Genomic DNA, 27,335 nt, shown 5'->3' with positions numbered 1-27,335 from the left:
TGCCCAGTAGCCCATTCTTTGCCCTTGATTCAGCCACATCGATTTAAAGGGCAGAGATATACACCTCTGCCCGTTCCCTGCATGCAAGCGGCCTGAGTTCAAGCTTCCTTTGTCCAGGATGGCCAGGGATTTCACTATCCTTTCTGAGCCAAGGGCAGACATCTCATGGTTTTATGAAAGAGGTAAACCTGGCCTTCATAAATACTTCATACACTGCTTTTGTACAGCCGGCAAAAGAGAGCAGACGAAGCTGAGAGCTAATCCTGGTCGGGGTAAGGAATAAAGTGTGTATTTTGACAGGTAAGTGGAGACGTAGTGTCTTGGATGCCTCTAGATGACCCGCTTCAAAGACTGTGTTTGTGTAGACATTGTAGACACGGCAAACAGGCCTTTAAATGATGATGCCCTAATTCATGCACACAAATATAAGCTGGTATAAATGGACGTTTCTGTAGTTGAAAATGACTGCATACAGTGTGTGTGTGTGTGTGTGTTGCTAATGTCACTAGTGCTGTTTGAAAGGGAGCAGTGCAAATTTACACTAAATGTTATTTTCGGTTCATCCCATTTATACAAAATCCAATTCAGAGTCTCATTGGGTGTATTTTCAGCACCAGAAGGCCACGTAAGGCAGTGCTGTGGGTCGGGGGAGAGCACATCTCGGCTCAGATATTCAGCTCTATTCGGTCTTTAAATAAGGCAAAGCAATATCAGCAGTCATACATACGCTTGCTGGCTTTCTAGTTTTCGTGAAAGCAGAAGGCGCTTGCCCCCTTTGACAACATTGCGTGTCATGGTGGACCCCCATGTTGTGTGTTTGACCTCGTCCGTCCACCCACATCTTCACCCCACTTGATTACACAAGAAAGAAAAAATAATACATAGTGATAAGACATTTAAAAAAAATGTCATCATTAAATGTCATCAAAGTCATTTGAAGGGAAAAAGCGCTTAACTTCTTTTTATTTGGTTTTCAGACTTTTCTACACGGGGTGACGGAGGAAGGAACGCAGACTAGCGGCATTCATGAGGGAAAGTCAGACTAATCATCTCTGCCACCAAAAACTGTCAAATTCCCCAAATCAACATGCCACAGTGTGCTCCTCTAGTGCCTGGTGATGTGTTGATAGATACTATTCATCTAAGAGAGATCTTGGGAAATGCTTCTCGCCCCTGGGGAGATCTGTAAGACTCAGGGAACAGAAAGCGGTATGTTTTAAAAACAGCTCCTATCATTTAGCTCGTGTGTCAAACTGTGATGCTCTTCTAGGAAAACTTTGCGTCTGGGCAGGGCTGACACTGAAGATCTCGTCTCAAAGCGAAGCCCTGCAGGACTACAGCTAAGTATATCATTTGAGGATATTCCATCACTATCTCTAAAAGTCCACATGTCAAGCTCCATAAATCAGTCTACAACTTGACTGAGGATAATCACATTGCTAATAGCTAGTTTGGCACAAGCTGGATGATACAAATTTGGGGTTAGGGGGGGGGGGGGGGGACTCCTAATGTCAGACTTTATAAACCCCTTTTTACTACACAACCGTTAGTTTGTACCAGGGACTCGAACTTTGACACTCACAACACGGGTCTGGCTCTAGGCTACAATGAGTATTAATAAAGTGCATCGCTTCAGGTATAAGAACAAGGTACCCCCCCCCCCCTCCTCAGCCCCCCCCGCACACACACCCGGGCAGGGATCTGTGTTGTGTTTAATGAGGTCCTTTTTCATGTTCCTCTGCATCGCTGACAGTGATGCCATTATGTTCACACATTTTCTTAAAATAGACCTGATTTGATCTTCAACCAAAAAAAAAAATATTACAGTGACAGGTGAGATTAATTGTTTGTGGTGTACAGAGTAATTGGCTATACTATATATACCCTTAACCACTCAGATTCCTTCAGTCCCATTCGGATCTCTCTCTCTCTCTCTCTCAGGGCCACATGCTGAGGAACTCGTGCTTTGAGGTGGTTTATCTACCACTTATGGGAATAATTCTTACCTAGCTTGTTATGTTTTCTAACCAATAGCCTCATTATAACATCGAAAGAAGCGGGAGGGAGACATGTGCTCGACTCTGAACTACACATTCTTTGTTCCCCTATTAGGGGAGCAATGGATTTCCTATACCGTCACAGTGAGATAGAAAAGCGTGATAGTTAAGCACAGAAGGCTTTTAAAGAAAGGAGGATAAAAAGTGACTGAGACAGAGAGCTTTCAGTCAGACACAGCACACGCAGCTGGTCCGGAGGGATCATCGACAATAATTAAGCGGGAAATCCTGCATGAAGAAGTGTCGCAACATGTGATGTCGAGGCTGTGTCTGCCATCGCTGCTATTGATGATGATGATGACGAGGAGGAGGAGATGGGAAATGGAAGACGGCATTTTAAGCAGAGGAATGTGAGCAATAAACCAAATCTATCACTCCACAATGGCCAATATTTTGAAAATGACAAACTTTGCTTCAAGCACTTGAAATGCATTATGGATTTATTGTTTATTTGTACAGCAGTTTTATAAAAGAAGACCGCTGCGGTTCTTGCGGCAGGGCAGCTGCCCCCGGTCATCTAGAATCTCCCCAGTCAACGCGCTCCTTCTTTTTAAGGAGGCTCGCGAACAACAAAACAACGTGAGGTTTCAACTCCGCTGGGTGATCATCAGCAGAAACAGAATAAGAGTCTTATGAGAACAGTAAGAGAAATGAGACAACAACGTTAAGGCTGTCGACTGGATTTGATTTAGGATTTTAATAGATGGAAAGTTTGTTTAAGGTCAAGGTGTTTTTATCTCAATTGGCTTTTAATTGCAAATGAACGCTTTTCATATGAGTTTTATGTTAATATATCTATATTAATGCTGCATTCCACCAATCTCTTGATAGCTCAAGTTGATGTGTTTCGTCTAGCCGAGCTTGGAATTGCTCTCGAAGCTGATATTCATCCTTTCTATTTAACTCACTCAGGAATGGCACCGTGTTCAAGACCTTTGCCTTCTATAATCATTAGCCAGAGACGGTAACAAAACAGAACGATATCATAATCATGGTTGACTGAATTCTCCGTTTTAAGAGGCATATTTGAAGCACACGGATGAGTGAAATCACATCATCTCTTCCCACGTAAACCCTTCGCCTCCGTCCTCTGATGATGGAGACGATTTGGATTATGCCGATTAGCTGCCACCTGGCAATGGTAAAGGGGAATATTACGCCATTGAATCCCGATAATTCATCTTATGACCTTGGAAGGCGCTCTTAAGAGTCCACGTGCTGTCGAGCTCAGCTTAGTGCTGCAGTGGTGCTTCCATTTCTGAAGACTGTTTGACCCAGAGCCAAACATTTGTCATGAATGTCACTGTCTGGATGTGACAAGAAAACATGCACAGTGCTGATTAGTCTTTCTACTAAAAAATACTGAATATGGTTTGGAAAACAAGCAGCATTTTTGAAAGCTGAAATAAAAGTACTGCATCCTTAAAAAAAAAAAAAAAGCTCCGCTGCCCTTTAAAACTGACATCTAAAATATGACTGAAAAAGCAAAGAAAATGAATGTTCGGTCAATTATTTTTTCAAAAGTTCTAAAATGCTGTTGGACTGTACAGATGTTACTTTTGTAAGGCTGAGTATGAGGCATAGCAGGGGAATGCAGCCACAACTCACCTCGAGCTTTGCCTTTTGAAGCCATCACTGAAGTAGCCAAGTGGACAAGAGGGGTTGGATGGACAGCAAAAAGAGGCAGATGCCAGAAAAGTGGAGAGGAAAAAGAACAGACAGAAGACAAAGCAAATGATTAGAGAACTGTGGGAGGAACGGTGTGCCTGTATGTGTGTGGCGTACGTGCAGGAACAGCGTGTCTCTACACTCCGTGTCAATAGCGAGTGCTGAAACCCTTCGATTTCTCAACCGTGGACGAGAAAGTCCCATCTTGGCTCATCGGCGAATTGAGATCTTACAGTGTGGCACCTTGTAATTAGTTGCATGACATCATTTGGATCACTCAAGGCAGCTTGGTGCTTTCTAATGAGCTTGCGAGGCCCCATAAGGATTTGTCCATACTATAGATGTCGTGATGTAGATTAGTGCATGATGTGCTTCATTTGATTTTTTTATTTTTTTTATTTTGTGGGAAATGAAAGACATCATGAACATTCTACATTTGATTATCTCGTTCTGAGCTGATGCCTGCGTGGCTCCAATTATATGTGGACAAACAGAGAGTAATGATTTGCCGGCGTCTGTGTGTGTGTGTGTGTGTGTGTGTTTGTGTGTGTGTGTGTCCAGACGCACCCTGGAACACGGTCCTATTAGGTTGTGATTGACAGCACTGTAACCAGAGAGGGGAAGCACAGACAGGACTGTGTAGCAGAGAACATGATGATATGGGGAGGTTCAACAATAAATGTAAAGGCCGACATATGGCCATGTACAAAAACAAAAGGGACAACAAGAGCATCACCTCTGAGACGTCCTGCTGGTAGGAACACAGAAGAGAGACAAATAAACAACACAGATTGTGTATTAGCGTGCGCGCGTGACGGTGTGTTTGCGTGCGTATCCCGAGGGAATCACTCTTATGCTTCACACACACTGCTTTGCCAAATTGATGGATCTATTGGAATGCCTCCAGTGAGCCTGGTAAACCTGTACAGCTCTAGGGAGACAGTGCCTGGAAAAGAATGAGAGGGGAAGAACAAAGAGGATGGAAGCGCAGGTGCAACACTCTGCAGGTTGTAAAAAAATATTGTGCTTTTTTTTTTTACAATTACAGATTAAAAAATCACTCTCCCTGTGAATAACATATATGAATTTAATTATATATATATATATATATATATATATATATATATATATATTGTTTTCTGTTTTGGCTGAAAAATTGACCGCACACAATCTGACTCAGTGTCAAAAAGCAATCCAGAAGAACGACTAGAAATAGAAAACAACAGCTGGATACGCATGCATATATTTCCATCGAATCCTACCAGTCAATTTCTAGTGGCTGATGGGACATGATTAGGTTTTAGCATTAACCAGATCCAGATATCTCCGTCACTTCTCCGGTCAAAATTGGAGAAGAACAAAATGGAGAAAACCAAATTTAAAAAGCTGCACTATTTCTCTGTCACAAAGACTGCACACATTAATGCGCCAACACACACACACACACACACACACACACACACACAAGCACTCAGGTGACCGGTGAAAATGTCCCACCTTGATGCTGTTTCACCGGGCAAAAGGGAGAGGGTCAGACGTAGAAAGGGGGGCAGCGGATGTCACATCTCTTCCAACACTGCCTTCTACATGAGCCTGATGGCTTTGTGAAACATTCCCTCGGCAAAGTCTGACCTCGCTTCATTCCCGCCTTTCATCCCGCCTGTCAGAGTTCCCTGTCACAAGTGTGTCTCTGTGATCTCTCCCAGTCCATGGCCATGGAAAAAAAAGAAAGACTGGACACGAAAGATGGATGAAAGAAAAAGGGGTGTATAGTTTTAACACCTATTATATTTATAATTTATATATATATATATATATATATATATATATATATATATATATATATATATATATATATATATATATATATATAAAGCAAGAACAGAAGCAACAAAGAAAAAAATAGTTTTTTTTCTCTTTTTTCTGTGCATCTGAGTATTACAGTTACCAGGCAACCAACACAACAGTTTGGTAAGTCCTGGCGAGCTGAAATTGAACAAAACACTTTTCATTCCACTCTTGCGTTCCCCCATTTTACCGTGCCATGAGCAGAGTGCTCCAAATTGATTACACAATGGCCACCTCTCACACGCTCTCCATCCTCCTGTTTGGACAGGATGCACTAAAGAACTAAGAGGCAGTAAGAAGCCGGCACCTGGATGGGATCAGATTCAGCCATACCGCCACAATGGAATCAGTATTGTCAGTATTTTCATTAGCAGCATTATAATAAACTCAATAATATATGAGGGTTTTGAACGTATTTAAAGCTCTGTCAAGCTATATTTTTGCACAAAATAAATAAATGACTTTCTATAATGTCAAAGTTGTATTGCACTGGCAATACAGAGAATCAACTTTATTTTTAATCTAGTGCTTCATTGGACCGCTGTTCCAATAACTGTGGCTGGTGGAGCAAAGTGGAGCCACATCAGGAACACAGCAGCAGTAATATTGGTTTCACTGTTCAATCAGGTGGGGACAGTTGCTCCGTTGGCTGTGCAATCAAGCAGCTGTTTTCCAACTCTGTATCAGTGTCAAGTTAAAATCGTTCCTTCCCCTAGTGGCACTATGTAACATAGTCAGTAAGAGAGACACTAAAGAAAACTTCCAAACTATTCTATACACTTTGTAGATATCACAAATATCTGGTGATTAATATCCTGCGTTTGAGATAAATGCTCTGAATTAAGTTTTTACTTTTATTTTTATTGTGTTATATGTAAACACACACACACACACACACACACACACACATGCAAGACAGAAAAGTGAATGTATGGCGGTGGAGCAGTAAAACATTACAATAAAAAGCTCTTCTCTGTTGCTGTCACCGTCAGTGGAATGCCGTAATAAATAATGTGTGTGATAGACACCATCTTCTGTGACACCCACACACACCCACACACACACAGACACACACACACACACCAGTGATCATAGTATCCCTTAAGGGTATAAGTCACCAGGGATGACATGTTTTAAATTCCAAACATCCTTCCTGTTTTCCTCTTCTTTTCCATCTCTGTTCTTCCCCCTTTAACTTATGCTCTTTCAGGAGTTTGCTCTTTCGTACATTCACTCTTTCCCCACATACCCCCCCCCCCCCCCCCCCCCCCTCAACCCCCTCTTTCCCCCCTTTCAACCCTTTTCTTTCCTCGCGTTTTCCCTCCCGTATTTCTTTGCCGCCTCGGGCTACCTTTTTTTCACAGTGGCAGATGCATTCAGAGCCTGACATGCGGTGAGAGGCCTACGGAGATCGATGTGTGCAGCGAGGCTCTCTGAGCTGTCACGTGGCGTAATGGAGAGTTTAGCTTATCTGTCGTACGGGAGAAGCGGCTTTGAAATTTGTTTAATGTACTCCAGGCCCCTGGTTTACAACCAAAATTCCACCGGTGAGCGGATTGCTGTAAAACATTAACACCCTCTTTGTCACCCCATGACGTGCTTGTACACATCGCGGAAATGTATTCCAACAATGGTGACTTTTTGAAATTTCATGAGAATCATCAGCGTAAATATAGCTCAGAACGACTACAAGCAAATCTATTTAAATCTTATTTGATTTAGCGCAGCTTTTGCTAAGGGCCGCAATTCATCTCAGTGTAATAAAGGAGATGGTAAACAGTGCTAATAGATGGAATCAAGCTTACTTAGCTCGGCTTATTGCCACCATACTGCCAGCTTTATTAGATCTGTCTACCTCGTCCTTGTTTTCTCACATTACAGGGGGGGGGGCACACATCTGTTTGTTTTGTCATTTAATCTAGCATATTTGATTTCCACTCCTTAATGCGATTACACTTACACACCCTGTCCATGGTACAATCATATGCTCATAGGCTTAATGCCCATAAAACACACACGCACGCACACACACTCACACACACACACACACACACACACACACACACACACACACACACACACGCACGCGTGCTGATGATGAATACACACATCAGAGATCCAGGGTGAACAGCTTCCAAATGTATTTGTATTGCTGAAATTGGCTATTTTCTGTTATATTCTATACCACGTATGCACACTATAGGGCAGGGCTCACTGACAGGTGGTCTTGGGTACCGGACCCAGACGATGTTGTAGCGCGACCTGGACCGCCAACAGAAATGTTGACCTTTACGCGACTCGCTCCACGCTCCGGGATGCACGCCGACCCGTTTGCACGCGTTGGTAAGCGTATCACGTGACGCTGCTCAGCCAATCAAATGTATATCAGTATACGGTGCGGGCTTGAGTGAGCTAATAATACTTTAAACGTATGGGGCCACCACACCTAATACACTGACAAGTTAATTGGAATTAAGTGTGCTTTTCCTGTTTCTGCGTTTTGGTAATTCAGTAGAACGTTGAGTAAAATGAGTAATATTTTTTTTAAATGGCAAACGTGCGTTGTTAAAACGACTGTACAGTATAAATCAGTAAACTAAACAAGAAAAAGACAGATGGACCGTGAAAAAAACAATGAGTGCGATGTTAACAGCCTTTGTACTACATATGTATATACGTTTCAACTTTATAGACATCTGCTGCAAAATTACAAACAAATATGTTGTGTGGCACGATGTGTCAGATGTTGTTTTTCCATTTTTTACAGCAGGTTTTAGAAAATAAACGCTTTAATTCTTACATTACAATTCTTACAAGTGCGGCTAGTTTTCTTGAGAGAAATTGTGATTTCAGAAGTGCCTCCTGTTCTAATAAAGTGCGTATATAAAAGCGTCTCAATACAATCCACAGTTATTGCATGGGGAAGAGGGCTCACTGCCAGTAGCCTGGTGGTTTTAATGTCAGGACATTTTGGTTTACAGCTCCTCTGTCACTTGACTTCACAGCTTTTCTGCAAGAAAGGTCAGAGCACAGCTACAAAAAAAAACATGGGCCATGTGTACACCCTCTGGTGTACACATTCACACAGCAGAAACAGTGTATATAATAAAATATGTAATTCTACACAACTGTTTATCTCACAGGTTTCTCCCAGAATGCAAAGAAAATAACGCATCACCCCCCCCCCCCCCCACCCCCCACACACACACACAGCAGGCCTCATTAAGAACATGTGGCACTCTGCATTGTGCACAGCACATAATTATCTACTTATCTTTCTTCCCACTACTTGATATATCATGTTTATTTACTCTGTTTGCTAAATAAATGGTGAGGTTGGCTTGAAATGGATTCCTTGAATTATTCTTTTTTTGTTGCATTTCTATCTATCAACTTCTATCTATTTTATCTAGTTAACTGAAAAGAGCTGATATCCTAGTTGTGTGAACAGAGCATTAGCAGTGGAAAGATACCATCGCCCATGACGCTCATGTCTTGACCTCTCCCACGCCTTTGGATCTGGTCTTGAAAACAAACTAGACTTGACCTGGTCTTGGACTACACTCTATCAAGTTGGTTGAGACTTCAGCCTCGATGGAGCTAAGTTTCGAGTTTTTGAACTATAAAGAAAAAAAGAACACCCCAGATGTCTCTGCAACTGCAGATTTAAATTAAATGTTATATCTGCAGTTGCAGCCATCTTTATTTGTTATAAAAGCCCTTTAAAGAAAACATCAGAGCGATTGAGTTTGTCCCATGCTAGAGGCACTCCGGACAAAAAAAGAAACCAAGAGGAGAGTCAACATTAATTCTGACCCTTGGGACTATTAAGCATTTTCTATTTTGAAGCAGCTCATACTTAAAATTGCACTCATTCCATTGGGCATAAGATGAATTCTTGATGAGTATATTCTTAAAAACTGACATGACAGGAGCACCAAACTCATCTCATTAATCCTTCTAAGACACCCTGTGGACCATAACAATGGCAGCATCCCTCCTGCAGAAATCTTCAATCCAGTCTTATCGCGGTACTGTGGGTAATATAGTATGCATCGTTTTCATCCATCACTGTGCAGCGGATGGTGTAAAAGAGAGAGGCGAGAATGAATGATGATCAGACGAGAGCAACGACGGGTTTTTGGGTTTGACCGTGGTCATGTCGTAAAAAAAAACTGCCCTCTGACGACAAAAAACAAAACCGGGCACGTGCATGCGCATAGGAGTACACACACACACACACACGCATGCACACACAGCCCATATATTTTTTGCCATTTAAAGCATTAAAGATATTCCCCATGAGCTCCAGAAGCACATTTCAATTTCCACAAAACCCCCCGGGGATATCGAAATCATGAATCTCCCCAACAAGAAAAGTCAGACCGGCAATTGCAATAGGAGGATGGACACACACAAATGTACACGAACACACACACACACACACACACCGCACAATGTCAAACAGGTACTGCCGTCAGATGATGGACAGTCCAGGTACAGCCTATAACTCAGCAGATGCTTTTTGTTTCCGCTGCTTCTTCAAATGAATAGTTTAGAAGGTGAAGTTATATTGTGATAGATGCCTTGGGGGTAACAAATGGCCTCCTCTAGACAAAGCTTTGAAGTGGATGTGTATACCTGGTCACCAGCCTGTAATCTCCAGCCATTCGTCACAGGGGGGGGAAGGAACAGGAGATTTCGAGGGAAAACCTCCAGATAAAACGTCCTCCCTCCACGGCGAGGGGATATGGGGCTGTAATGCTTTTTCGGTATTAGGTAGTCTTTTTTTTTAATTCTATCCTAGGAATTGTTTTATATTTATGAGGAATTCTCTTATATGGCTTTATCCTTACTGTTAGTCTGAGATCTTGTCGATAAGGGGAGCTTTTATCGTTGGTGGAGAGGAACACGGCACCTGAAAAAAGGCCTCCTTCCCCTTGATAGTCAGACTTTGATCAAAAATGTGTCGTAGCATTTTGCTCAAGCTGAATTATTCAAAGGTCAGTGAACAAAGGCATGTTTGTGCAGTGTTGCATTTGAAAAGGCGGGCATGATGGTAAATTGGCCAAGTGGTCACTGTGTCTCTATGGGGAGCTGACCGGTGAGCTTCACCCTCCAGGGACCATTTGGCATCAAACAGCGCGAGCTCCCTGTGATTGTTACCGCCTCAGTCATTGCCAGACTGTTACCTCCCATTTCCAAAACATCACCTTTATATCCCATTCTTTCAGCCACTGGGGATTTCCAGCGGGGTCAAGGAGAGAATAGACTTCCGACAGGAAGGCCTGAAAGCTCGGGACCTGTGGGGCTTAGCACCCCTAATGAATGCATGTACTGTATGTGCATGTGTGTGTGTGTGTGTGTGTGTTAAGATCTTTCTGAGTTCGCTCAGAGGCGAAATGCCGCGTGGCCCTCTTGCATAAAAGTGTGCGTGTGTGTGTGAGTGGACTGCCGCAGTGCAAGTGGTCTTTGGTAATGATGGCAATAGGCGACCCGAAGGGCATCGCGGCCACAGCCGGCCCTCGGTGTGGCGGCGGCGGCTCCGTGGAGACCGACCGCCACTTTAAATGGGAGAAGAAAAGACTGAAAGACACGCGGGGATTTGAATTCCTTTCAAGTTCAGTTCAGTATAGCTTCCTCTTGCGTTCTCTTCCTTTTTCATCCCTACTTCACCGATCAACAGTGCGCCACGTGCCGTCCCGTCCGTGGGCGGACCAGCGCGAGAAGCTGTGAGAGCAAGTAGAAGGGTGGAAGCAAAAAAAACAACAAACGGAGAAGAGGGGGGTGTAAAATGGGTGACCTTGCGTGTTTGTCCGTGGCCTATTTGCGTCAAGGCATTCAATCTACTTCAAAAGCTTGCATTATGCATAATGTCTTTCTTCAGAACAACTCAAGCAAGTCTGTGTGTGTTGTTATTCACATTAACGCACAAAATATATCACTAAGCACAAGGGGGACAGGTCTTCTAATGAAAGTGCTGTGGTGAGATGAGGTGAGCAGCGCGTCAACACACGGGTTCCCCGCAGGAGTTAAACCGACTCGCGCTAACCAGGTCGCCCAGGACTCCTAAAAGGATCCGCCGCTCTGATCCTCCCTTCTGCTACTTAAAAAATTTAAAATAATCAACTCATCAGGAATCAGGAACCAGGAACATTTGGGGCCAAAATATGTTCGACATACAAGGGATTCGACAAGGCAACGTTGTGCATAACATCGGAGAGTAAGGCAAAGAGAGAATAGACAACAAGACAAGAAAAATGTACAATTTAACTCTAAAATAGAAGGCTATGGGCTGGGGGGGGGTATAGAATAAACATTAAAAAGAAAACATAAAAAGAAAATTAAATAAATAAATAATATTAATTAATAAATTAACACTAATGTTTTTATGTTTAATTTGTAATCACCCATCAATCTGGTCTCATTGGTATAAGTGCTGCAAGTACTGTGCAGTGAGTTGTCACGTCACGCTATTTCGAAGGTCCTGCATGGAAAGCTTACACATGAATTGTGGAATTATGTTTACTAATGATAGGACTCATTTAGAGCAGCCATGAGACAAGTGGGGGGGATCGATGTAAACAACAAAACCCGTCTACAGGCAAGTTCAGGGTTAGGTGTGATAATTAATTCATTAAAACTCAAGGTGACAAATGTGTTTCCCCCCCAAATAAAAGTGTACTATTTTTGAAACTGCTATTTACTAATTGCAGTGATCCCATTTGTCTTATTTTAGCTGTCCATTTGATTTAAATTATTGATGATAGTCTGCGTTCTGCGAGGTTTTTCTTTCCTCCTCCTCCTCCTCCATCTGTTTTGTCCTGTTTTGTGTGATTGCGTGGGTGCGCTTGCCTCCTGCCGGGCTAACCTGGCAGGAGTCATGCCGGGTTGTCCTTGAGACGGCAGTTTGTTTGGAAGTGACCTGCTTGGTTTGGTGTTGCATCGGTATTTTTAAACCACCCAACTGTTCCGACAAAATGACAGTGATTCCCTGTTCATTTCTGTATTTCTCATTTGCGTATTTAAATTAATCTGATTTTATTGATCAAATTTAGTCTAACATGTGGGCAGAATAAAAAACCAATATACTTGTGCTTTTTTTACAGATTCATTTTTAGGAAAAAAAGGACACACATGGCCTCACAATTTTACCTTTTTAAAGGCTAGAAAACATGAACAAATTCCATTTCATGCCTCACCTTAAATTTGCAGAAGAACAAAAAAAAAAAAGCTATGTCCAATTACCAAAGACAAATATGAACTCATCTGGGTCAGTTTTAAACAAATTGAACAGGAACTAATTATTTCGGAGTGTTACAATTGAACAAAATAGATAAACGAAATGGTGACTTGTTTGCCCCCCTCCCCCCCCCCCATCAAATTAAAGTTGACCTCAACGTGCCCCTATTAAATCTATCCACAGGCTGCAGCCCATTGGGAGCTGTGCAAGGACAGATGGGGGGAGGGGGAGGGGGAGGGAGGAGGTGGACACAGCTGTGCTACAACGTGATGCAGCCCCTCGCAGGACAATGCACATAACACCACTTATTATTACAAAAATAACTTCATATTCCTGTCATTGTCACCAGGTTTCCCATGTATCCTAGCTTTCATTTTAATCAACTCTCTCTCTCTCTCTCTCTCTCTCTCCCATTCCTCCCTCCTTGTCTTTCTCACCCATTACGAAAGTGTAAATTGGACACAGATAATTGAACATTACTATCCTGGGAGATAGCTGGCGCCATCTGTTAAACGTCCACCCCCAACATCACAGTGCATCGCACAATGTGCCCAAACTTCCCGATGCACCATGCTGAACATGGTTGTGTGGGCATGCACGTGTTGCTGCGTTTGGCTCGAAGCGTTCCGTTTACTTCAGTTCGTCGACCCGTAAAAAAACCCACGGAGGGCAGACAGCTACTGCATTCAGAGTCACACGCGCGCTCTGCCTACTCTCAGGGCCCTGCAGGAGGCTCGTCCAGTGGCATCAGATGGCGACCATTTGGAGCAGGATGTACTGCACAAGAGCAATATAACAGCGCTACATTATTGTGTGTATTGGTATTAGAGTGGTGGAAACCTCCTACACACAAACAGATGCTACAGAGCAACATAAGGAGCGAGCTCTGTATGAAAATCGCTGAGAATGTATTTTTTAGAGCAGTACCTATAATACACTTTTTTTTGGGGGGGGGGGATCTACCCACGTTTTTTGAAAGAAGCAGAACACATTCCAAATATATACTAAGTGATCAAATCATGGCATTAGTTACCTGCAACTTTATTTAAGGAATATCCCTCCTCACTGGGGAAAATGTTATTTTGGAATATTTAAACGTCAACCAAGGATGATTTAAACTTTGAAATGATTCCAGCTATGTTATTATGTAACGGGTGCAGGCTACGTCATCTCCACCCCTCTCTCCTCTGCTTGGCTGCATGTGTGTCGAGGGGCTGAAACACGACACTGGGTGAAACACAAGAGCAGAGGATATTTAGAGGTGAACCACAAGCTAATATTAGTAGTTACATGTCAAATATCAACAATATGAAAAAAGCTATAAGCTAACTATTCAGTAATGTCGTATAATCTTGAGCCTAAATTAAGCTCATTATTTACTGTAAAGATATAAAAACGTTGCTCTCTATTTCAGTTTAGCAATGGGGTTTGGGTCATTTTCAAAAACCTAGATGAAAAAAACCACTTTCTTTGTAGTTGCACCTTTGGGCTTGAACTTGCTGTCACCAGCTACCCAGTAATTGTGCTCCAGTTATTGTTTAATGGGCTGGAATTGTTCATTGCTTGTAGGTTCACATAAATACTGAGCATCCACTGCATTCCATGAGATTCCCAACACAACCCAATTATTGGCTCGGGCTAAATTATCATTGGTTCTCCACACAAATAATGAGGAAGATTGTCCGTGTGAATTGTTTAAAAAGCCTTAATGGCCGCCCTCTCTCGCTGTCCCTCTCCCTCTAACACACGCGGCTGATTAGCAGTTGGCATTTTGTGTTGGCCGCGCGGCGGCATTACCATCTCAAAGATGCTCTCCTCGCCCAGTTAATGGCCGTGGACACAATGGCTGCTCAACAACTTGCCTGCAGGATCATTGAAGGATTATGCCACTTTGGCTTCACGCCTTCACGCTCACTCACTGTGCACGCGCGTGCATGTGCGCCGGGGGAGGGGGGAGGGGGGGGGGGGGGGGGGTCTAGGTGCGGCCTCCTACGGACCTCTCGAAGGGGAGCAACAATGTCAAGGAGCTGCAATGTCATATCCGTCACAGCCGACTTTCTGTCAGTGCCAGACAAAGGTATTGACACCTCAACACCGCGCGGTGAGTGAGGAGGCCATTCAAATGTCACTTCCCTGACACACGGCTGCGCTCTCATAGACGAGTGGTAAGCGGTGATTGTCAGTTGGCAACTCGGGGAAAAAGGCCACCGCATACATAATGCTCGAGAGGAACGCTCCGTTGGGATTTAATGAATGGGTATGTTTTATATAGTATTCACTTGGTACAATCACACCTGTCAACTCCTGCGAATCGGCAGTGGTGGGGATGAAGCTCGACGGCTATCGCTACGGCGCCCTGGTCACCAGGAGACACATTGAGATGGCTCAGCGAGGTGTGATGCTGTCAGAGCTCGCCACTCACTGCAGTGCAAGTGAAGGCTGCACTTGAGCTACGTTATTTAGAGAAGTTAAAAGTTGGAGATTTCACGATTTACCTGCAGATTCTCACCTTCCTTTCACACACATCATGGGATTATAGAAAAAAAAAGAACAAAATGGCATCTCATCACCACATATGCATGAGGAGATGATATAGATATATGGTATGTGGACAATAAAGACAATCCTCCCAAAAGATGATCACAGTCAGTAAAATAGTAAAAAAGTGCAACCGTATGCTGTATGGTGCTGGATAGTCAGGGTTCGACTCCCACTTTCAATAGAGCTGTCAACAATTACTCCTTGCAATCCTTTCTCCAAACTGTATGGTAATTTCAGGCCTTTCGGCCCATCCTAATAGTAGATTATAGATTATAATGCACTTACGGCGGGAGATAAGTACATTGGATTGCTTAATAGAGATGTTTATTTGTTCAATTATGTCATGCTGAGAATGTCTTAAGAATAACTACTTCCTTACATTTCCATTAAATATCAATTCAAGGCACAAACAGCGCTTCAGTGTTGGATGTGATAAGACAAGCATTAATGAAAAAACGCCGTGTGAGTGTGTGACAATACAAACAAGGCCCTGTGCACACATGATGATCGTGCAGATACATTTTGATACTTGTGATGCCTGTGGTGTCAAATTAAAAAAAAAGTCATTGTGAGTAGAATTTAGAAAAATTCTAAATTCAGCTATAGATAATGGAGTATATTTTAATCATCACTGGTGTAGATGTGTAAAGTGATTTGGGAATTTTACCATCTATGTGGTCAAATCAGACTAAGATTGTATGAATGTACACAGAAGGACTACAAATTGTGATTTGTATATCAACAAAATCCACTAATTTAAAAGGCATTTTTAAATGTAATTAATGCCACTTCAAAACAATCAACTAAATACTTAATAACGATCTTAAGATAATTTCACCTATATTTCTTTGTTAATTTCCATAAATTAGACATTAGCAAAAATCTCAAGAAGAGATGATTTGTATTATTTACACCTGCTGTTAGAACCTATGTTGCAATGATTAAAAACTGTTATATATCATTACTGCTTTTACAAAGAGCACAAACAAGCATAAAACATCCTTTGACCTCAAAAAAGGTCCTTATTCAAATAACCCAAATTGATGTTTTAAAGTCAGTCAAAATAATGGAAAATATGCAGGGAATGAAGTATTTAATGTGGTGAAATGTCTGACCTTAGTTGACATTTTCCTGCACTTTGCTAAATTGTCTCAGAATTAGCCAAATTACTCTATAATACAAAGGAAACAAAGGCCAGAGCAAATTGAATGCATAAATCTGCTGTGAAATAGAAACATGACAAATCTTTTTGACATTTCTATCATGGTGTGAAACACAAAGAGCGAGGGACCAACTTAAAACAACATGTTCTTGTTCTAATTCATGTTATATTTTAAAAGACAATTACTGTCTAGGCAATAGCAAATACCTTTGCAGCATGATCATTTATTCTAAACATTCTATTATTTGCAAATACATGCAGATCAAACGGTTTAACAATAACTAAATATTAAGATATACATATTTAAGTCATTTAAAATTAAGAAAAGCACTATTTTATGGTTTTGCATTTAATGCGATAAACCTTTAGTATCAATAAATTGAAATTTAAAAAAACAAGAAAGCCTCATTTTATTGCTGGAATAATCTCTGGTTTGATCTTTCAAACTTACATATGAAAATGAAATATAAGTATGCTTATTATAAAAAGCACCTCCATGCTGGTAACGATCTGTTATGAAATTCGGTTACATTCTGCCAGCAGCGGAACTTAATTTAACAGTTAAATGAGAGGGTAATATTTCCTGGAGTGTAGACTTGACAGAAAAAAAAAATTCAAAGAAATCAATTACCAAGTTAATGTCTTTTGTCTGCCCTTTGTCTTTCTCAGTCTTCTTCACTTAGCCTACACCCCGTGGTGTAGATCTATTTAATTAGATTGACAACCAACTGAAATATCCAGTGACTGTTTACGTGACTAATGGTCAATAAAAAGGTGGAAGTTAAATGAAGGAAAGTCATCATTTTGTGTGCAATTATAGAAACTATTCACCATTATGTTCTTGGTTGGAAAGTAATCAACATAAAAAGTAAAGTAAAGTAACACAATGGTTGAATTACATGGTGCAAAAGTTCACATTCAATGGATACTTTGTTCTGTTCAATGTGGTCTTCACATAGTCGAGAGAAAACAAAAGTCCTTGTGATTCTCCTGCACTGAAAAACAGACAATTAGAGCAACTGTAGAGAGACAGACATTGACCGTCTGCAAAGACATTTATAGTGCTGTCTTGAAAGAAGGACGCCTGGAGGCCATGATCAAATATCTTTCCTTCTTTAACAGGATGTAGTAACGTCCTACATCAGCACACTTCCACTTAGACCCATCAGCACACTTCCACTTAGACTCGCCTGTTAGTCTCACTCGGCTGCTCTGTCCTCCCTTAGGAGCAGCTCCACGAGAGACAAAACATTTATTTTTGCGGAATACACACGTGCATCCATGCCTGGCCAAATGCACACACACACGCACACACACACACACACACACACACATATGTGGAGAAGCATTTGTCAAAGGAGAGGCACATTCACCATCCCTCAAACCATTCCTGTCCATCACTGACATTGTTGGGTGTGTGCAGTGCCGGATGGCGGTGAAACATTCGATATGAACCTCAAACAGGAAAATGCACCCAGCTTTCAGTATTTAGCCTGCATTTAACTGCCTTGGTTTAGCTGCAAGTTACTGGCCAGAGATAAAGGACACCTCGGGAGACCACACGAAGAGGAAGCAACAACAAGAAACATTTTAGTCATCGTGGCGTCCGTCGCACACAAAACGCATTGTTAAACGCAGAGGAAAATCCTGCGTCGGAGTTGTATTGATTCCAGTGCTCGCTGTGTATGCGGAAATGTGATTGTTTATATTGTTACGAAAGTGTGTGTGTGTGTGTGTGTATGTGTGTGTGTGTGCCCCCCGGCATCGATTCCCCACTTTGTTCCAATTATCAGGGGTATGGGGCCTAATACTGCTATTCACACGAGCGTTAGAGCAACACAGGCCGACATAGTTGAGAATGGAGGCTTACTGCAGGAGAGTGGGAGGAAGTGAGAGGAGGAACAAGCAAAAGATGCACAGCCGAAGGACAGGATGGAAAATAACATGATGGGATCCAATAAATAAATTCATATAAACCAGGGTATTTTTATGCACCTTATTTTTTTTAAAGCTTGGGATTATTCTATGCTTGGAATCCCCCGCCAGCCATGCGATAAAATTGAGTTTATTTTAAAACTATTCAGCCATTAAGTATTGTAAATACATCTTTGCAAATAGGTGACAACAATTCATGGCTGACACAGAGCAACAATGCAAATCCTTCCAGCCATTTGCAAATATTTTAAAGCGTCAGTTTTTTTGTCTCCAGGTCATTGGCTAAAGCCGTGTGACATTACATTAACCAAAGAATAGGTTTGTGATTTCATGATGATGGCATTTTTATCTGTAGTTCGGTAGTTGCAGGCAGAGTTTGTATTTCAAATCCCTGGTTTTTACTGCTTTTGAAGATCTTAGCTGACTGAGCATCGGAACATCAACAATATAAAAAAAGAGATTTTCTTTCAAGTCATCTCAATCAGTGATCCACACTAGTTGTGACTGCGTCGCTTTATGCGCGCGTGCTGCCCGGCCTTCTCTCCGGCTTGCAAATGGACATCGAAAACATGGATTAAAATATTAAGTGCCATTACAGGTTGACTTTGTTATTCTCACTCTACACACAGTCCTCTCAGTATATTCACCAGTGTTCAGCGTGTGCATGGAATACGGGGGAATACAAAGGAAGGGAATAGGGGGAAACCTAACTAAGGAAAGGTAAAATGGGATGTATTTGTGTCAATTTGTCAGTGTGTGTTTGCTAGGTTGGAGCCGCATTGTTTGATTCCACTGATTCCACAGTAAGAGTCGCCAGGGGCTTGTTGCCAAGGTTCAGCCAATTGAATTAGGGATTTGTTGTTCCCTCCTCAGTCCAACCCTCCTGACCATTTCCTATTCCTAGGGATCCCAGAGGACCCTCTCCATTCTGCCGCAGACTGTAATTGTATTTAGGATGCCTGTGCAGATCCCCATGGAATACACCACGAGGAGAGATAGAGAGAGATGAAGAAAGAGAGAGAGAGAGAGATGAATGGATGACTCAACACAACGTTGGAAATAAAAAACAAAGAAAAAAAAAAGACGAAATGAGGACGTTTTTTAAAGATAGATGTCTGTAGAGGACAGATGTGCCCATTCGAATGGAACCCAAGGTCGTTGTTCTCATTAGGTGTCAAAGCCTGAATAACCTGTGCTGGTTGTAGTTTGGTGTAAGCACCACAGTACCCAAGCTATAAAACAGCAGCATAACCTCTGAAGACATTAGTGTGATAGCGGAATGATTTCCTTATACCCTTCACCACATTTAGAACCAACTGTAGTATTATATATCTTAATGAATATTATATTTCAAGTCTACTATATGGCATCATAAAGAAATAGCCCAGAGGATGCCATTAGGACATATGCACTATAATGCATCGCTTCACAATCAAGACATGATAATGGTGTGTAAATACAAGTGTGAATATATTTACAATGCAGGCACAATTATCAAAAGGAATTTAATGAGAATGAAATCTTGGTGTTTTGGGCTCTGTATTAAAACGTGTTAAGCCTTTACGTCAGCGTGTCCTTTTTAATTATACATCACCTCACCTGCCCAGAGGCCTTCTGTCCGGGACCCGATGAAAGCCTTGATCCCACAACCACGCACGGCTGGCACCTCTCACACCGAGAGTACACAAAGTACCGTGAACATCTGTGCTGTCTAATGCAATGATTCTAATATTATTTGGATACATTTGTGACTTGCAGGTTATTCTGTATTCCATGGGTTGCACTGATGGCTTTTGGCTTCGTACGTGGGAAAAAAAAATAGCTGACATTTGTGTGTGTCCAATGCTGAGTAGTATTTACAGTTACTTCAAATGCAATACAACACCACTTTTATCCTGCAGCTGAGGCATAAATCATAAGGTGCCTTTCTACTTTTAGTAAAAAACAAAAAAGATCTAACCCTAACCTATATTTGAGTCCTGTTTGACAAACCCTAGTGCCCTAAAAAGACAGAGTTCTCCCTAAAATGTTTACTGTGGAATAAGAGGTTGAGTGGGGCAATCAAATAGAGAAAGGTGGATAGACTTTATGCAAATGTAAGCCTGAATGATATATTCATGTGCACATCCTTATTATAAATGAGCCAATAGACAATGATTTGTCCAATGCTTTTGTTTGAGACGGCCATTATCTAAAATTGACTGACCCATGTGACGAGAAGATGAAAGTGTGTCAGGTCTACATCAGTTAATTTTCTTTGCTTCACATCAGGTCAGTCCCATACGTCCCGCTTCTGACCCCAAGAAAATACTCATCAAATGTTGAGAGAGACAATGAATTCCTTCATGCATGCATACAAAGACTGTTCTGGCAAAGATAACACTTTACGAAATGTCTTTTCACAGTAAAAGCAAAAGATGAGACGGCAACTGACACTCGAGCACAGATAATCATGTCTTCTATGTTGTTGTACATCAGACAACTCTGAATGCTTGCCGACTTAATGCCGCTGTCTGCTTCTGCTTGAGTGACATATCCGTCACACAATGAGACTGGGTGCATTTTGATTGGCGCATTTTGTTCAGCTCTGACTGAGACTGTCGCCCTTTCAAATATCTCGGAGAGGAGATTCAGCCCAACAAGCAAAGGGACAGCAGTTTCACACTAGCAGAAATAAGTTCATGTCCTGGAACTCTTCAAATTGAACTGCCGTGTGGCTGCCCGTGGTCCCACCAGGACAGACGCGCGTCCCTCTGGTTTCACGCCCTGGCCCGGGTCCAATGAGACCACGGGGCGATCCTTGGTGGTGCCCAACAGTTTTGTCTGACATGTGTTGGTCAGGGTGTGTCCTTCTGCTGCACCAGTTGGATCAAAAGGGGGGGAAAGCTACTCCGCCCATCTGTGTCACATTCAACTTGACGCGGGCCCGGCGGGCGGGCCTTGCGCGTCTCGGCCGTCGAGGGCCTGACACAAAAACGCACGCGTACCTCTGGCCCGCGTCGCGGAGACGCGCGGCGGGAAGAAAGACAGGAATTCGGGACGGAAGACGGAAATGAGAGAGATGATAGGAGGCCGATTTGGGTAGAACTGATGATAAGAAAAGAGGCAAAAGGTGAGGTGCCTTTCCACTCCCTCCCCCAATGCTCTAATCCCCCCTCTTCCCTGTGCTAAAGATGAGAGCCATCCTTGGTCCCGCTTTGATGACCAGGTGCTGGGCAGGTGGTTTGGGTTGGCGGGAGGTAGCTCTGCATGTGAGTGCGTGCATGCTTGTGTGATTGTGTGTGTGTGTGTGTGTGCGTGGACGTGTTAGAGGAAAATCCATCCCCACAGTAATGACAAGAGGTGCCAACTGCTCTTCCATCTGGCACTGAAGTAAAAACCTTCTCTTTCTCTCTTCTCAGGCCCTACACTTCTTATCATCTGTTCATTTGCTTTTACTTCAGCATCATCCGTTTTGACATTTTAAGATGATGTAAACACTCGACTACCCACACGCGTTTCATCCTCGCCCAGCACATTAGACCTGAGAAATTCAAGCTACACCTCCCACTGAATTTGAAATCGGTACACCGGCTACTTAGAAATGGAGCCAATTGGCAAAAACATCTGGTCACGAATTTTCTGAGGCTTAAATGTATACTGTACTGTATTATTCTTGGGGAAAGTGCGTACCTTTCTCCTGACAGTATTAAAGACACAATTATACAATATCATGTGACTTTATAGGGGCAACCTGCACATGACAAAGTAAAACTCACTCAGCTGTTGACTATCACAGTGAAGCCAAATGCACAGGCAGAAGATTGAGCAGAAGGTCTTGAGATTGAAGAGTGATGATGATGGTTATGTGAACATTTCAACGAAACTGTACATTTCCATCAGAAATGTCGAGATAACAAAACTTGAAATTGTTGAAATAATTTCAATAAACAAGGATATCAAAGGTAAATGGATTATTATTATTATTATAAGTAAGTAAACTAAGACAGTATGAAGGCTTTCCCTTTCTGAACATTGACTAAACGCATCTGCAGCGTTGCATTTGACAAAAGCACTGCAGCAGAGCATCACCCTGCATGCTGATGCCATGCTATTAGCTATTAGCTGAATGCTTCAACAAAACTAAGCTGCACTAAAGTTGTGCTGCAGCGATCTTGCTACGTCATGCAGTACATAACCTACAGACTCTATAGAATAGAGGAACCAATATGAGCCCCCCCAACATTGAAACTATGTTAATTATGTCCTCATTTTATGAACACTGATTTGTCTCTTAATTAACTAATTATTGCAGTTTAGTCTTTATTCCTCTGTCTCAGTCCTAATTATCCCTTTCAATAAGCCAATGTTTTCTAATTGATTGGCAACCTCAAAATATAAAATAATCATACGGTTAGAAAAGTGGAAATTAATCTTTTTTTTTTTAAAGAATCATGCGAAGGGCTTTGATTTGAAACCCCCCCCCATGGTTGCAACGTAAATAAGACACAACTCAGCATGCTGCATTGGTCCTGAATCTGAAGAAAATGGCTCAAAGCTCAGAAACCCGTTACCTACAGTGCTCAACAGGTAATGTTCAACTGAACAATATTTACTGAACAAACACGCGTCCTCTTGCTGCATTACACACACACACACGCAGGAGAAAGACAGGCAGAAAGACATGTTTGCATACAACACACATTAATTGACTTTCCAGCTTCTTCCCAGGCATTTTGAGTGACAGGGGCCGCATGGGAGACGGGTAATGATGAGGCAGCTGGCAAATGGGCTGATGGGTAATGAGGGACCCAGGTCTGGCAGCCGTTGGTTAGATGCGGAATTAAGCAGCATCGACTGTGTGCTAACCATACATCAAATATGCTATCTTCTAAATGTCAATACGGGGAAACCAGGAACATCAAATATTGCACTAAATGAATGGTTCATCAGCATCAAGCTTTTTTTTTACACTCCTTTTAGCACATTCTGCTGATGTTATACCAATTGACTCAATTTCACAACTGGATAAGCCCAATAAGCTCCACTACTTTTGAGAACTTTTTGGTAACTTTGATACTATTTGCCTATTCGGTTTACCTTTAGCAATTTCTTTTGGAGATCTAAGAAATAGCTTTTTTAGCCACTTTCTGTGAGTAGCGTCAAGACTTTGGTTTAGTCTACATTATGTAGACAATGTCCACTCTGGCAGAAAAGCGGGGGAGCCCGAAACAAAGCTTTTAGTTTGAAGCCGCAAAACACGGAGCTTTACCGTAACTACCGTAGATTTTTTCCGTATCCTCCGTGTAGCTCTAAAATATAGAGAAGTACCGGGATGTTTGGAGTGCAATGCAGGCCACATATGAGAAGACATTAGATATTAAGATTACGGACTTTGGGCCCATGCTCTGCACTGCACAGATGGCTCTGTGTGACTTACGGTATGTGAGAGTGTGTGTGTGTGTGTGTAGGAGAGCGCACAATGCAAGTGTTTGCATGAATGTACACTCACTGTTGTGTCAGAAGACATTATTGTCTCTGTAATCTCTGTGTCCTTTTCAAACCGTTATCATTAAGAATGTTTCATTATTTGATGACAATAGTCATTCTTATACATCTACGTGAGCGTGACAAACAGTATGAAGACTCCCTCACATCTAATGATTGTGAATCCATGCCTACATTGGTGGATTAAGTGCAGGTGGGTAATTTACTGCTTAGCTCGTCACATGCTGGTCCCTTCCAACCGTAAAGAAGGCCAGTTAAACACGACTAATATTAGACTCTTTCATTGGACTGAATTATATTGGCGGGGATGGTAAGATCTTATGAGGTGCACTTGGTGTATTTCTCCAGGCCTCGGGTAGTTAAACCGAAAAAAAAAAGGTTTGCTGGTTTGCTTTTCTTACCTTAGTCGCTTAGAGACAGTGGCAGACATTGTCCATTTGGGATGCCATTAGAATGATGTAGTGTTGAGCTTTCTGCTGACAGTAGCAGAGACCTTATACGTTCTCTGTTTATTACGGGCCATCCCCGATATTTTACTGCAGCCACCAACCGTGGCTTGACCCCTGAAAGCTTCCCTCTAACCTCTAACTCCTCCCTGACTGTGACCCGTCCCCACGAAACTAAACAGATGCTCGAGTAGCTGCTGCTGGGGGGGGGGGGGGGGGGGGGAGCTCTGCTTTCCCTCTACAGTCTGTTCACACAGTACATGGAGAACAACAGTTTTTGCTGAAAAGGTCTACAGTTTTAATTGCTAGTGCTTGACACTCTGAGCATACTCACAGGCTTAGTTTTCAGCCCTATTAAACATTTAGCAATGATTTGTTTCCTTGCTCGTTTTATTTCCTGTGGGTGCAACCTATTGGCACTTGCACACAGCTTAAATAGCTTAAATAGGCTAGAGATAATGAGCAAACACATTTGTGCTTATTTGCATGCAGACCTACTGGGCTAAAATGAATACAGTCGAAATGCCTTGTTATTTATTAACAAAACAAAAAAGGCTCATTTTGAGGCATTTAATGAAAATTCTATGTCATGTTGACATCACAGTTTATCAAGCCCGATCTCTCGCCTCTCTAATTCATTGATTACGTCTCCTTTTCAAACGTATCCCTGGCCACTTGTTGGCATTATTAACACAGGAAGGAATCAAAGAAACACTCTCTGCTAATACCTCAATTCAACCTCCCTATTAAACACAACCACGGGCGTTCCTAATAAATAATAAACTGCGTGTACACATACTGCACTGCTACGTTCACAGCTATAGTATTACTTATTAACTTCATCCTCATCAGACAAAATACCCCTCTCTCTAAAGAGAAAACACTCGCGCTAACGTTACACCACCTTTGCAATACGCTGGCAGAAGCCCTGCCCGAGTACGCGAGGTAGAAACTCAGCTGACCACCAAGCAGCTGAAGTAATTGGTGCGTTGGAGACTTGCTAGAAGAGTTTCTGCATTAGTGTCCACGACAATGATGCAATGGGCCGACGCAAAGTAGTGAAACTTTTCTGGGGAAGAAAAGCAGCGACTGAAAGGTGTTGTGTGCTCATGTAGGTTGCCCCTTTGCTACAAAGCCCCTAAATGAGATCTGGTGATACAATTACCTTCAGTTACACATAATCAGTTCAATGAAGTCTCCTCGGTGATGATCTGACGGAATTATACTAATTCCATTTTTTCAGGAAACATAGAAAAACCAATTTGGACTCTGTCTGTTCTTTGGCAAACTGCAAAATTATGTCTTTCTCTGGCCACTTTTTAATAAAGCCGCCTGTGTGGGTCTTACGACTTGGAGTGCTTCTATGAACACATCCTTTCCATCACCTTCAGGGTTCTCTTTGATGCCTGGCTGATTAATGTCCTCCTGGCCTGCTCCGGGAATATTGCTGCTCTCGTGGCTGAGGTTTGTTTAGAGGCCGCCCTCCTCTCCGTCCGGTCGCCATGGCGTTCCCCGGGCGGGTGCGGTGTTTTACTTGTTATTTGTGAAGCCATCACCAGATGCTATTTGGAGGCTTTCGTCATAACCGCATGGAAATCCAGTCAAGGGGAAGCGAGGGATTAATGTGAAAGGAGGTGTAGCTTTAAGAGCGGATTAGTGAAATAGGTGCAGCATTTCGCTCAGCAGCTGCCCATGACGTCCCATTTACATTCTGGTGATGATTCTTACCGGTGTAAATGTGCTATTAAAGAAGGCAGGGATTCAGAAGTGGATTGTCTCTTGTCATTTTATCTCGGTACAATAGAAATATGACAGAAAAGGACATTCAGTTTCTAAGGAGGAGAGGCATATGCCGCACATCTAGATGTCACATTGAATGCGTAAGAAACGTGGAATGTTATGATGTATTGTGAGAATGATATCATTTTGGCCAACCTTCACCCTCACTTCTAGGGACTGCAATGCAAATAGTAGAAGCATCTCTAATGCTAAGTAACCCGCCAGGCAAATCTGCTTTGACAAAGTGGGTGGGAACATATGTGTAAGAGGTGAGGGGAGGAAACTTCACAGGAAAGACAGGAAATTGTATGCTTACCTGGTGATGGAACAACATGGTCCAGGTAACAGTCAGGTGGGAGGGGGGAGTAGACATAAAGGATGAAAAAAAGAGAAGAAATTAGGATTATTGTTTAAAAAGAATTACTATAAGGACTGATAATTGTGTGTTTTGCAAAATGAAAAGACCATTCCAATTGTTGCATTCATATTTGTGATGAGGCTCATGCCACTATTAGACATGAACCAAACGCCTGCGCCCATCCAAGGAGCTGGCTCTTTAGGAAACACAAGCGAAATCCCTCTCGCCTCTCATTAGAGCGACATTAAGTGGAGCTCAGGGTTGGAGCCCGGCGAGAAAAAAAGAAAGAAAGAGGAGGAGAAAAGCTCAAAATCAGAGAAGCCTGAAACTGCAGCGACACCCCAGACGTGATGGGTTGCTTTCACTGGAGTGTGTCACAAGCCATGCAACAGTTGTTGTGTTGAAGTCCATTAGATTTAGGGGAATATTACATTTTAAATGAATTATGATGTGTAAATGACTCGCTGATCTCCCCCGGATTCAAGAGGAGAGGGAAGATAATCCACTCTGCCTCCCCCTTTTCTTTTGGTTCTCTCCCTTTGTTTACACTAAGCTTTGCCCCTGGAGGAAGTATAAGAGGGTTTAGCGAGGGGTTGCTGTGTGTGATGTCACACACTCACGCACAGACCAGGACACACACACACACACACACACGTAAGAGAATGAATGATTAGGCTATTTTAAAGGGATTCAAATAACTTTTTTTTTTCGACAGGTGAAGCCAATTAACAAAAAAAAAATCTTCGTTTATACGTCTTATTTTGGCAAAAAAAAAAGAAATCCTCCTGTCAAGTAATTCTATCTGCGCCGA

At 42.3% G+C, this 27,335-nt stretch overlaps 1 protein-coding gene across 3 annotated transcripts in view; it reads right to left on the bottom strand.

The window, feature by feature from the left end:
- The window catches only part of cadm2a (cell adhesion molecule 2a), a 159,557-nt gene that overhangs the window by 48,576 nt on the left and 83,646 nt on the right, over positions 1–27,335 (bottom strand). For 2 of the 3 annotated variants that reach the window (XM_037467569.2, XM_037467572.2), the window contains exon 3: positions 3,666–3,692. The exons of the other annotated variant lie outside the window; for it this stretch is intronic. In XM_037467569.2, the coding sequence (XP_037323466.1) occupies positions 3,666–3,692 (27 nt within the window). The remainder of the gene's footprint in view (positions 1–3,665; positions 3,693–27,335) is intronic. 3 annotated transcript variants of the gene reach the window in all.

This window comes from Pungitius pungitius, chromosome 16, assembly GCF_949316345.1.
Source record: "Pungitius pungitius chromosome 16, fPunPun2.1, whole genome shotgun sequence".
Classification (NCBI taxonomy): Eukaryota; Metazoa; Chordata; class Actinopteri; order Perciformes; family Gasterosteidae; genus Pungitius; species Pungitius pungitius.
Note: the sequence above shows the minus strand (reverse complement) of the source record. Positions and strands in the feature narration are given on the sequence as shown.